This window comes from Hyperolius riggenbachi, chromosome 5 (assembly GCF_040937935.1).
Source record: "Hyperolius riggenbachi isolate aHypRig1 chromosome 5, aHypRig1.pri, whole genome shotgun sequence".
Taxonomy (NCBI): Eukaryota; Metazoa; Chordata; class Amphibia; order Anura; family Hyperoliidae; genus Hyperolius; species Hyperolius riggenbachi.
Window position 1 is genome coordinate 257,574,690 of NC_090650.1, and position 12,245 is coordinate 257,586,934.

Below are 12,245 nucleotides of genomic sequence, written 5' to 3' on the forward strand. Positions count from 1 at the left end.
ATTGGATTGGGTAAAAGTTATAGCGTTTACAAACTATGGTGCCAAAAGTGAATTTTCCCATTTTCAAGCATCTCTGACTTTTCTGCGCACCTGTCATGTTTCATGAGGGGCTAAAATTCCAGGATAGTACAAATACCCCCCAAATGACCCCATTTTGGAAAGAAGACATCCCAAAGTATTCAGTGAGAGGCATGGTGAGTTCATAGAAGATTTTATTTTTTGTCACAAGTTAGCGGAAAATGACAGTTTGTGACAAAAAAAAAAAAAAAAAAAAAGTTTCCATTTCTTCTAACTTGCGACAAAAAAAAATGAAATCTGCCACGGACTCACTATGCTCCTCTCTGAATACCTTGAAGTGTCTACTTTCCAGAATGGGGTCATTTGTGGGGTGTGTTTACTGTCCTGGCATTTGGGGGGTGCCTAATTGTAAGCACCCCTGTAAAGCCTAAAGATGCTCATTGGACTTTGGGCCCCTTAGCGCAGTTAGGCCGCAAAAAAGTGCCACACATGTGGTATTGCCGTACTCAGGAAAAGTAGTATAATGTGTTTTGGGGTGTATTTTTACACATACACATGCTGGGTGGGAGAAATATCTCCGTAAATGACAATTTTTTTATTTTTTTTACACACAATTGTCTATTTATAGAGATATTTCTCCCACTCAGCATGGGTATGTGGAAAAATACACCCCAAAACACATTATACTACTTCTCCTGAGTACGGCGATACCACATGTGTGGCACTTTTTTGCACCCTAACTGCGCTAAGGGGCCCAAAGTCCAATGAGTACCTTTAGGATTTCACAGGTCATTTTGAGAAATTTCGTTTCAAGACTACTCCTCACGGTTTAGGGCCCCTAAAATGCCAGGACAGTATAGGAACCCCACAAATTACCCCATTTTAGAAAGAAGACACCCCAAGGTATTCCGTTAGATGTATGGTGAGTTCATAGAAGATTTTTTTTTTTTGTCACAAGTTAGCGGAAATTGATTTTAATTGTTTTTTTTCACAAAGTGTCATTTTCCGCTAACTTGTGACAAAAAATAAAATCTTCTATGAACTCGCCATTCTCCTAACGGAATACCTTGGGGTGTCTTCTTTCTAAAATGGAGTCATTTGTGGGGTTCCTATACTGCCCTGGCATTTTAGGGGCCCTAAACCGTGAGGAGTAGTCTTGAAACCAAATGTGGCAAAATGACCTGTGAAATCCTAAAGGTACTCATTGGACTTTGGGCCCCTTAGCGCACTTAGGGTGCAAAAAAGTGCCACACATGTGGTACCGCCGTACTCAGGAGAAGTAGTATAATGTGTTTTGGGGTGTATTTTTACACATACCCATGCTGGGTGGGAGAAATATCTCTGTAAATGACAATTATTTGATTTTTTTTACACACAATTGTCCATTTACAGAGAGATTTCTCCCACCCAGCATGGGTATGTATAAAAATACACCCCAAAACACATTATACTACTTCTTCTGAGTACGGCGATACCACATGTGTGACACTTTTTTGCAACCTAGGTGCGCTAAGGGGCCTAACGTCCTATTCACAGGTCATTTTGAGGCATTTGGATTCTAGACTACTCCTCACGGTTTAGGGCCCCTAAAATGCCAGGGCAGTATAGGAACCCCACAAGTGACCCCATTTTAGAAAGAAGACACCCCAAGGTATTCTGTTAGGAGTATGGTGAGTTCATAGAAGATTTTTTTTTTGTCACAAGTTAGCGGAAAATGACACTTTGTGAAAAAAAAAACAATACATATCAATTTCCGCTAACTTGTGACAAAAAATAAAATCTTCTATGAACTCATCATACACCTAAAAGAATACCTTGGGGTGTCTTCTTTCTAAAATGGGGTCACTTGTGGGGTTCCTATACTGCCCTGGCATTTTAGGGGCCCTAAACCGTGAGGAGTAGTCTTGAACCCAAATGTCTCAAAATGACCTGTGAAATCCTAAAGGTACTCATTGGACTTTGGGCCCCTTAGCACAGTTAGGCTGCAAAAAAGTGTCACACATGTGGTATCGCCGTACTCAGAAGAAGTAGTATAATGTGTTTTGTGGTGTATTTTTACATATAACCATGCTGGGTGGGAGAAATATCTCTGTAAATGACACATTTTTTTATTTGTTTTACACACAATTGTCCATTTACAGAGAGATTTCTCCCACCCAGCATGGGTATGTGTAAAAATACACCACAAAACACATTATACTACTTCTCCTGAGTATGGCGATACCACATGTGTGACACTTTTTTGCAGCCTAGGTGCGCTAAGGGGCCCAACGTCCTATTCACAGGTCATTTTGAGGCATTTGTTTTCTAGACTACTCCTCACGGTTTAGGGCCCCTAAAATGCCAGGGCAGTATAGGAACCCCACAAGTGACCCCATTTTAGAAAGAAGACACCCCAAGGTATTCCGTTAGGGGTATGGTGAGTTCATAGAAGATTTTATTTTTTCTCACAAGTTAGTGAAAAATGACACTTTGTGAAAAAAACAATAACAATCCAATTTCCGCTAACTTTTGACAAAAAATAAAATATTCTATGAACTCATCATACACCTAACAGAATACCTTGGGGTGTCTTCTTTCTAAAATGGGGTCACTTGTGGGGTTCCTATACTGCCCTGGCATTTTACGGGCCCAAAACTGTGAGTAGTCTGGAAACCAAATTTCTCAAAATGACTGTTCAGGGGTATAAGCATCTGCAAATTTTGATGACAGGTGGTCTATGAGGGGGCAAATTTTGTGGAATCGGTCATAAGCAGGGTGGCCTCTTAGATGACAGGATGTATTGGGCCTGATCTGATGGATAGGAGTGCTAGGGGGGTGACAGGAGGTGATTGATGGGTGTCTCAGGGGGCGGTTAGAGGGGAAAATAGATGCAATCAATGCACTGGGGAGGTGATCGGAAGGGGGTCTGAGGGGGATCTGAGGGTTTGGCCGAGTGATCAGGAGCCCACACGGGGCAAATTAGGGCCTGATCTGATGGGTAGGTGTGCTAGGGGGTGACAGGAGGTGATTGATGGGTGTCTCAAGGTGTGATTAGAGGGGGGAAATAGATGCAAGCAATGCACTGGCGAGGTGATCAGGGCTGGGGTCTGAGGGCGTTCTGAGGTGTGGGCGGGTGATTGGGTGCCCGCAAGGGGCAGATTAGGGTCTAATCTGATGGGTAACAGTGACAGGTGGTGATAGGGGGTGATTGATGGGTAATTAGTGGGTGTTTAGAGGAGAGAATAGATGTAAACAATGGATTTGGGAGGTGATCTGATGTCGGATCTGCGGGCGATCTATTGGTGTGGGTGGGTGATCAGATTGCCCGCAAGGGGCAGGTTAGGGGCTGATTGATGGGTGGCAGTGACAGGGGGTGATTGATGGGTGGCAGTGACAGGGGGTGATTGATGGGTGATTGACAGGTAATCAGTGGGTTATTACAGGGGAGAACAGATGTAAATATTGCACGGGCGAATTGATAAGGGGGGGGGGTCTGAGGGCAATCTGAGCGTGTGGGCAGGTGATTGGGTGCCCGCAAGGGGCAGATTAGGGTCTAATCTGATGGGTAACAGTGACAGGTGGTGATAGGGGGTGATTGATGGGTAATTAGTGGGTGTTTAGAGGAGAGAATAGATGTAAACAATGGATTTGGGAGGTGATCTGATGTCGGATCTGCGGGCGATCTATTGGTGTGGGGGGGTGATCAGATTGCCCGCAAGGGGCAGATCAGGGGCTGATTGATGGGTGGCAGTGACAGGGGGTGATTGACGGGTGATTGACAGGTGATTGACAGGTGATTGACAGGTGATTGACAGGTGATCAGGGGGGATAGATGCATACAGTACACGGGGGGGGGGGGGGGGGGGTCTGGGGGGGGGGTCTGGGGAGAATCTGAGGGGTGGGGGGGTGATCAGGAGGGAGTAGGGGGCAGATTAGGGACTTAAAAAAAAAATAGCGTTGACAGATAGTGACAGGGAGTGATTGATGGGTGATTAGGGGGGTGACTGGGTGCAAACAGTGGTCTGGGGGGTGGGCAGGGGGGGGTCTGAGGGGTGCTGTGGGCGATCAGGGGGCAGGGGGGGGGAAATCAGTGTGCTTGGGTGCAGACTAGGGTGGCTGCAGCCTGCCCTGGTGGTCCCTCGGACACTGGGACCACCAGGGCAGGAGGCAGCCAGTATAATAGGCTTTGTATACATTACAAAGCCTATTATACACTGTTGCAGCGGCGATCCGGATGCCAGTAACCCGCCGGCGCTTCCGAACGGCCGGCGGGTTACGGCGAACGGGGGGCGGAGCCAGTCCCCGGCGGCTGATCGCGTCACGAATGACGCGATCGCCGCATAGCCACTCCCGCAGCCGCCCCCGCCGATGGGCGTATTGCGGTCGTTTGGGACCGGTCTTTGCCGCCGCCCATCGGCTGGGGGCGGTCGTTAAGTGGTTAAACCGCTGATGCTTCAGTCCAGTTATTGGTTGAGCTACAATTAGTCTGGGAAGGTAATGTAAGTCAGAAATGAAAGGATGTGGCATGACATAAACATAGTCCAAACACAACATAAGAAAGGAAAGTATAGGACCTGCTTTCAGGGTTTATGCATCTCCATACATTATTAACATTATTTCAGACATAAGCAGAGCAAATGGGATACATTTATAAAAAAAGATATTTGAAATTGGGAGATTGATACATACTGTAAAATCACTGAAGAATCCCTTGCCATCTTTTCTTTGCCTTCTGGTGGAATGTTTGTGAAATTATTCAAGTCATTTCCACTGCAATAATAATCCCCATTTCCTGTAAAAAATAAAACAAAGAAAACCCACACAAATATTTAACCCCTTAATGCCTATGGCAGTCTGAAAATGTTGTGATACCAGTAGATTTTATATTATTGCAATGTTTTTATACAACTGCTAATAACATTTAGATGGATTGCACTTGCTAAAAGCTTGCAAAAAATGATCCTTTGGTTAAAGGGACCCCGAGCAAAAGCCTTCGGTATGCATATAAGCATACACACATCTATTTGGTAAAGAGGGTACACTCACCGGCCCCTTATCTAAGTGCTCCTGCTCCTGGGCTGCCCGCTATAAAATTACATTGTAATCTGTGACTCTGACAAAGTCACACTGTGACCCAGAACAGGAAGACTGCGCATGCGCAGGCTTACAAGCTTCGTCCTCCCCTCCGCACGTAAATGGAAATATGACTCGCGGCAAATGGAGGGGGAAGAATCCTGTAAGCCTGCGCATGCGCAGAGAGGACCCGCAGTCTTCATGTTTCAGGTCAAGCGGGACTTGTCAGAGTCGACGATTACAATGTAATTTATAGCGGCCAGCCAGGGAGCAGGAGCGCTTAGATAAGGGGCCGGTGAGTGTATCCTCTTTATTAACCCCCCCTCCCTTGGCGGTATGATTATTTCCAGACTTTAGGGTCTTTTCCGAACGTTTCAGACCCTAAAACCAGGAAAAAATCATGCCGCCAGAATGACTGCAGCAGCCCCAGCACTCACTCACCTCCCTGGGCTCCAGCCCTGAAATTTTCTCTCTGTCCTCCGGGTGACGCTGTAACTCTGTAGTGAGATCATTGATGGCGATCTCACCAGAGTGATTCAGAGCCTCTGTGGAGAGGCTGCTTGCATCTGGATCCCCCGGGAGGTGAGTAAAAACGCCCACTGCGCTCTATTGCTCTGCACCAAGCTCCCAGTAGCTAGCCTGAGCATAGCTCAGGGTTACTGCCAGGGAGGTTAAAACGACTTGAGTATGCTTATATGTCTGCTCAGGGTCCCTTTCAGTATGCCCCTGCATCTGTAATCACTGGTTGGAAAGCAGCCACAACGTGCAAACAACCATGGACTCTGTATCAGGAGAGTGCACATGCATTAACAACTATCTATTTAATGCTAGTCAGGCCTCACCATTTATTAAAAAAAAATAAAAAATGTTGCAGCAAGGCAGTCCAGTGTCCAACAAACCATTTTTTAAAACCCCGTGTATGCGCAATGTGTAATAAATTACAAAAAATTAGGAAAATATCAAAACACCATTGTAGCCACGCCCTCTGGAGATTTATTAACGTTTCCTTCAATGTTACTGGAGGGAAGAGCCAGCACGCATAAATCTAATAAGAACACACATGGCTTTTAACAATGGGGGTAAGGTGCCCATTAGCGGTACAATCCTGCTGCTGATCAATCGTTTCTGATTGCTGCGGTAATCTACTAGTTGTGCCCATTACCGGCCAAAGGCTGAATTCCCACTAACCAATTCGATCATATCGATTGGGTTGATCTGAAAAATGGATGGATTCTATTAATCTGATTGAATTGGCTAGCGGGAATTCAGCAGTTAATGGGCATGACTGATCGTTTCCAATCAATTACCCGGGCTATCGGAAATGATAGAATGGCCGTGGAATCGTACCATTAATGGGCACCTTTCCCCTGCAAGGGGAATGACTGTGTGGGGAGGATGGTAGGGAGAGTTAGCGCTCTCAGTCAGTTGCGGCAGAGATTGTCATTTTGTGACATTTTAAAAAAATAATGTAAAAACTAGCATGTCTAAATATTTTGTATGCTCATTTTCTTTTAACCCTTTGCGATAAATGGGTAAGGAGCCAGAAATTATCTCTTTTATCCATTCACTGTCCCCACCCTCTCCCCCATTTCTTTGGCACCAGAGCTGATGAAAAAAACAACAACAAAAATCCCTAATTTTGGGACAAAGGTACTTTATAGAAAATAAGTTTTTATAGGTAGAGTGCCACTCTCACCTTTGTATGATACTCAATGTTAAAAGCCATGTGGGTCCATTTGTCAAGGGGCAGAACCTCACACTTGCTGGCTCTTACATCCTCGCCTGGGTGGGGAGTTTAAGCTGCCTTTCTGCCTCTTAATAGGTACATAATAATAATATATTAATAAAAAAACAAATAATACATATAGGAACTTTAACCCAGGATTGAACTTCACCCTAATCAGTAGCCGATATCCCCTTTCCCACAAAAAAATATTTTCCTTTTCTAAAATAGAGCATTGGGGGGTAGAGGGAAGGTGTCTGTGTGGCTGATATGTGTCACTAAACTCCTCACACAGTGTGATGTCAAGACCATGGTCCTGACAGTTTGCTGTCTGTGAACCTCGTTGCATTGTGGGAAATAAAAGCTGTTTTCAACTGCAAGGCAAGCAGAATATCTTCTGCAGATGCCACCTGTCTATAATTTACTACATTCTACTATACTTCACTACAATGCCTCTTTAATTTTTCAAACAACAAGCACAAGCTAAATAACTGGTGTAGAAAACCCTCATCAGAAATTACAATCTAGTCAGCAGAAACAGCCACAGATTATTTTAAAGCTTAATAAATAAGGTACCAGTCAATACTGCAATAACAGAGTCATCTTTGGCAGCATCATCTAAGGCTAAACCGATTTCCTTGTACATCTGTGGATGAAAAGGGAAAAAATCAGCTTGAAGAACTAGAGTTTCTTTTTTCATGCACAACATTGGGCTTTCATATTTTTTACAATTATTTAGGACTTCTCTAGAATGGGATGCACAATACTGTCTGTAAAAGGTGGGATTTAGCCAAAGGCTCTGGTAATGCAGAAAACAGCTGACTTTACCGAACATCTTGCTAAATACCAATTCACTAAGGTGGTTACCGCAATGAAATGTAAAATGACCAACTAATTACCAGCTTGTGCGGTAAATACCTCAATAAATGCCAATTCACAAAGATTAGAGTCTTCGGGAAAACACTTAACACCAGCATGTGGTAACATTGACCAATTAAAGTAGAAAGCCAATAGAAAAAGCCTCGCCTACTAGTGCTGACCCCATTTGATCTGATGCACTGATGGGTGCATGAGAACCACAGAGCAGAATGGGTTGACATTAAAAGAGGCTTTTCTGTATTCCTGTAGATGTGCAGATCTACAGTATATAAGGATATACAGAAGAGAGCCCTCTAGTGGCATGCATGGACATCTAATGTGATGCAGGAAGCACTTTACTCTCTAGTAAGCAGTCACACGACAAGGGAACGGCTCATGCAAACCAGTCTGCACAACGTGGTGCAGAACCAACTCCACTGGTGAGACTTCTACACGGCCGAGCAGGGCTTCCTGGATTTTAGCAACAATTTTTGGTATATTACTGAACTACTGCCTCATGTGTAGAAATGTTTGTGAATTTGAGGAAAAAAAAAAAACAAGTATACCGTATGCGGTATTTTACCAACCTAGGTGTTTTTTTTTTTTTTTTTTTTTACCAAACTGCCCTTAGTGAATTGAAGCCAGTGTCTCAATGAGAAACAAACATGCACTGGATCCGAGCACGGACACAGATGATCACACCAGTAGGAGCTGTTGAACCGCACATAAAATGTTTGTTTCAGGCCTGTACACACTGCTGCGCTTGCGCTGCGCTTTTCAAATCACATGCGTTTTTTAATCGCAAGGTCTTTTGAAAAATCACGAAAATCGTGAAGACCTGTACACACTGGTGCGACGCGCTTTTTCTATTCTCATGAAGGCTTGCGATTTTAAAAACGCAGCGCAAGCGCACCAGTGTGTACAGGCCCTAAGGCAGATTAGGCCATGCATAGCCAAATTAAACACAATTGTGGTAAGCATCTCCTGTACCGGTCTTTTATCTGCAATAAATGTCAGTCAGGAACATTAAATCTGATACACAACAATATTCTAAAGCCTATAAGTCAAGCATTCAAATATTATGTATTAAACTCTAGAATTAGTTTAAATGAGCGCCGATTACCCAATCCCGAACGCTGGCCATTCTTGTGTTTAAAATGCAGAATACATGCTGAATCAAATTCTGAAAACCCATGACTTGCAATAATACATCCATCTTCTTGTAGGAATTACCTGTAAGGTGATGGCATTTTTCTTATCTGGTCTATTCAGTACTATTTTGGTTATATTATGTTCAGAAAACACCTGCAGTGTCTCATACTTCTGGTCACCAGTGGATGAGGTTGATTCTTTGCTAGGGGATTCGGAGGAGACCAGACTTGAAACCAGTTCTACGTAAGACTGTCTAGCTTTGTCCTGGAATTATACAAATAAAAGAAAAAAAAGGTTAAAATGCATACAACTTGCATACAATTTGAATGCAAGTCAGAATGTGCATCTCATTGACCACCTCTAATATTTGGCCATCCAATTAAAGTGGACCTCCAGACTAAAAATCTACTCAGCTGCACTGAAAAGGCTTGGTGCTTCTTTAACAGTTTCACAGCTTCAGAACTTTGTTTTTCTTACCCAAGCCTTTTTAGCTGCACAGAAGAAAACTGCCCGGGCATTTTTCCCCTGTTGCTGTGCAAAGCATGATGGGATTTCTGATGTTGTTCTCCTTCTGCTGTTTTGGTGCAATTTTTTTTTTTATTTTTAATTTGAGATTTGAAGCCTAGCGCATGCAGCTGGGAGGGGTGATCAGGACACAGGACAGCTGGAACTGTGTCTCATGCTTACTGTCAACTCCTTTCAACCAAAAAGATAGCTGCCCCCATGAAAAAAGATGGCTGCCCCCATGAAATCACAAACATTTGCCTGTTCTTTTAAAACAGTGTGGGTAAGAGATTATATTACCTATCTATTTTAATTAACATAACTAATGTAACTTAATGACAGTGTTTTTTTAGGCTGAAGTTCCCCTTTAACCACTTCACCACTGAGGGGTTTTACCCCCTGAGCACCAGAGCAATTTTCACCTTTCAGCGCTCCTTCCATTCATTCGTCTATAACTTTATTATTACTTATCGCAATGAAATGAACTATATCTTGTTTTTTTCGCCACCAATTAGGCTTTCTTTAGGTGGGACATTATGCCAAGAATTATTTTTTTCTAAATGTGTTTTAATGGGAAAATAGGAAAAATGTGGGGAAAAAAATAATTATTTTTCAGTTTTCGGCCATTATAGTTTTTAAATAATGCATGCTACTGTAATTAAAACCCATGAAACGTATTTGCCCTTTTGTCCTGGTTATAAAACCATTTAAATTATGTCCCTATCACAATGTTTGGCGCCAATATTTTATTTGGAAATAAAGGTGCATTTTTTTCAGTTTTGCGTCCATCCCTAATTACAAGCCCATAGTTTATAAAGTAACAGTGTTATACCCTCTTGACATAAATATTTAAAAAGTTCAGTCCCTAAGGTAACTATTTATGTATTTTTTTTAATTGTAAATTTTTTAATTTTTTTTTAATTACAAAAAAAAAAAATGGGGAATGTGGGAGGTAATGAGTTAATTTTATGTGTAAAAGTCATTTATTTGTATGTGAAAAATGTGTAGGGTGTAGTTTACTATTTGGCCACAAGATGGCCACAGTAACTTTTTGTTTTAATGCGACCTCCAATCTTCCTTCCGGAAGCTTGGAGGAAGAATAAGGAGGCTGGACACGTGAGTTTTTTCTCACAATGATCGCGCTGCCCATAGGAGAGCAGCTGATCATTGCGGGGCTTAGATCAACGAACGGGAATGGATTTTCCCGTTCATTGATCTCTGGGCGAGCGGGCGGCGGCGGTTTTACTAGCGGCGGGCGGCGTGTTTACGAGCGGGAGCGCGGGCAGCGTCGGGAACGTGGAAAGTACGTGTTTCTCCGTCCCTGGTTTTTAAAGGATGGAAAAAGGGGCGGAGAAATACGTACGCGTGGGGGTAAAGTGGTTAAACATATTGCCTGCAATATCAAAGATGAGCCTGTAAATTTGCTTTAAATTTCTAGCGCTATTGCATATATAATTTACCTGCTATTTAAAAGAACCTCTATTAAGGTCTAAAAGTAAAAAAATAGAAAAATTAATATATTACACAATCATATTTCCAAAGAGACATTTGATGAAATTCTGTCTACAGAACAAAATTTTAGAGTCCAGTCCATTAGCTAAAACGTTTCGACTCTTGCCAAACGCAATGAAGCATAATAGAAAATGTTCCATCTCATAAATAATTTTAGGATAATAACACAGTTTAGGCATTACAGCATTAATTCATAGAGTTAATCTTACCTTAACTACAATTAGGCTTATACATTTAATTTTCTTACCAATGGCATAATTCCCATAATCAATATTCAGGCTTAGTTAATTAAACAGTGCCTCAAGAAACTGTAGGGCGTCTTCATTTTCCTTGAAATATTAAGAATGATCATCGTGGATGACTTAGCAATTACTAATATGTTGTTAGTACTGTTTTAATCTGCTTAACTTTCAATGCATGCTTTCAAAATGGCCAAGTACCGTGCCTGAGTTTGTGGTTTCATATGTCATAGCGCATTAGTAAAATATAAGGGGTGAGTTGTCATACAGGAAACCCTGATGAAGCCAATTGCAAAACCAGTTGGGTGGAGAGACTGCAGCTTGTCTTTTAGGGCTGGTGCACACCGAGTGGCTTTTTCAGCGTTTCTGCAGCCGCTTGCGGCTGCGGATACGCTTGGTCAATGTATCTCAATGGGGTGGTTCACACCAGAGCGGGAGGCGTTTTGCAGAAACGCATACTCCCGGGGGGAGGCATTATTTAGATTGTGGATGCGTTTCTGCCTCAATGTTAAGTATAGGAAAAACGCAAACCGCTCTGAAAAACGCCTGTTCAGAGCGGTTTTGCCAGCGTTTTTGTTACAAAAGCTGTTCAGTAACAGCTTTACTGTAACAATATATGAAATCTACTACACCAAAACCGGGAGACAAAACCGCAAAACGCTAGCTGAAACGCTACAGAAAAATAAGAAAAAGCGTTTCAAAATCTGCTAGCATTTTGCGGATCTGCTAGCGGGTTTTGGTGTGCACCAGGCCTTATTGTATAATGCACTTTTTTACATAAACATTGAATGTAATGAAAAGCTATTAAAATATGGCATTTATTTATACAGGACGGCTGCAGGATGCTGGTAGAAGTCCCAGGTAAGTTAAACTTTTTTTTGTTTTGTTTTCTTTTTAAGACCTTACAGGTGTCCTTTAAATTTTCTGTGGATAAAATATTGGAAAACTTCAATAAAAACAACATTTTAAAAAAAATAATGGCATTAATGATCAATATTACGGTAAAAAAAAAAAAAAAAAAGACTTGCCAGTTCTTTTTCTAAAATTTTGTACTACATTGGGCTGAAACATGATCGCGCTGCAACGTGATTGTGTTTCTTGCCAATTTCTACTACTGTGATTTCCCTGGGATCCGCCAGGTGTAAGGCGGGAATACAGTGCGTTTGTAATTTGCACCGGGGAAG

At 42.4% G+C, this 12,245-nt stretch overlaps 1 protein-coding gene across 1 annotated transcript in view; it reads right to left on the reverse strand.

The window, feature by feature from the left end:
* Positions 1-12,245, reverse strand: part of LOC137518678 (enoyl-CoA delta isomerase 2-like) — a 43,196-nt gene that overhangs the window by 11,555 nt on the left and 19,396 nt on the right. The window contains exons 4-6 of the mRNA XM_068236835.1: positions 8,888-9,070; positions 7,373-7,442; positions 4,690-4,792 (exon numbers count right to left, since the gene is read on the reverse strand). Of these exons, the coding sequence (XP_068092936.1) occupies positions 4,690-4,792; positions 7,373-7,442; positions 8,888-9,070 (356 nt within the window). The remainder of the gene's footprint in view (positions 1-4,689; positions 4,793-7,372; positions 7,443-8,887; positions 9,071-12,245) is intronic.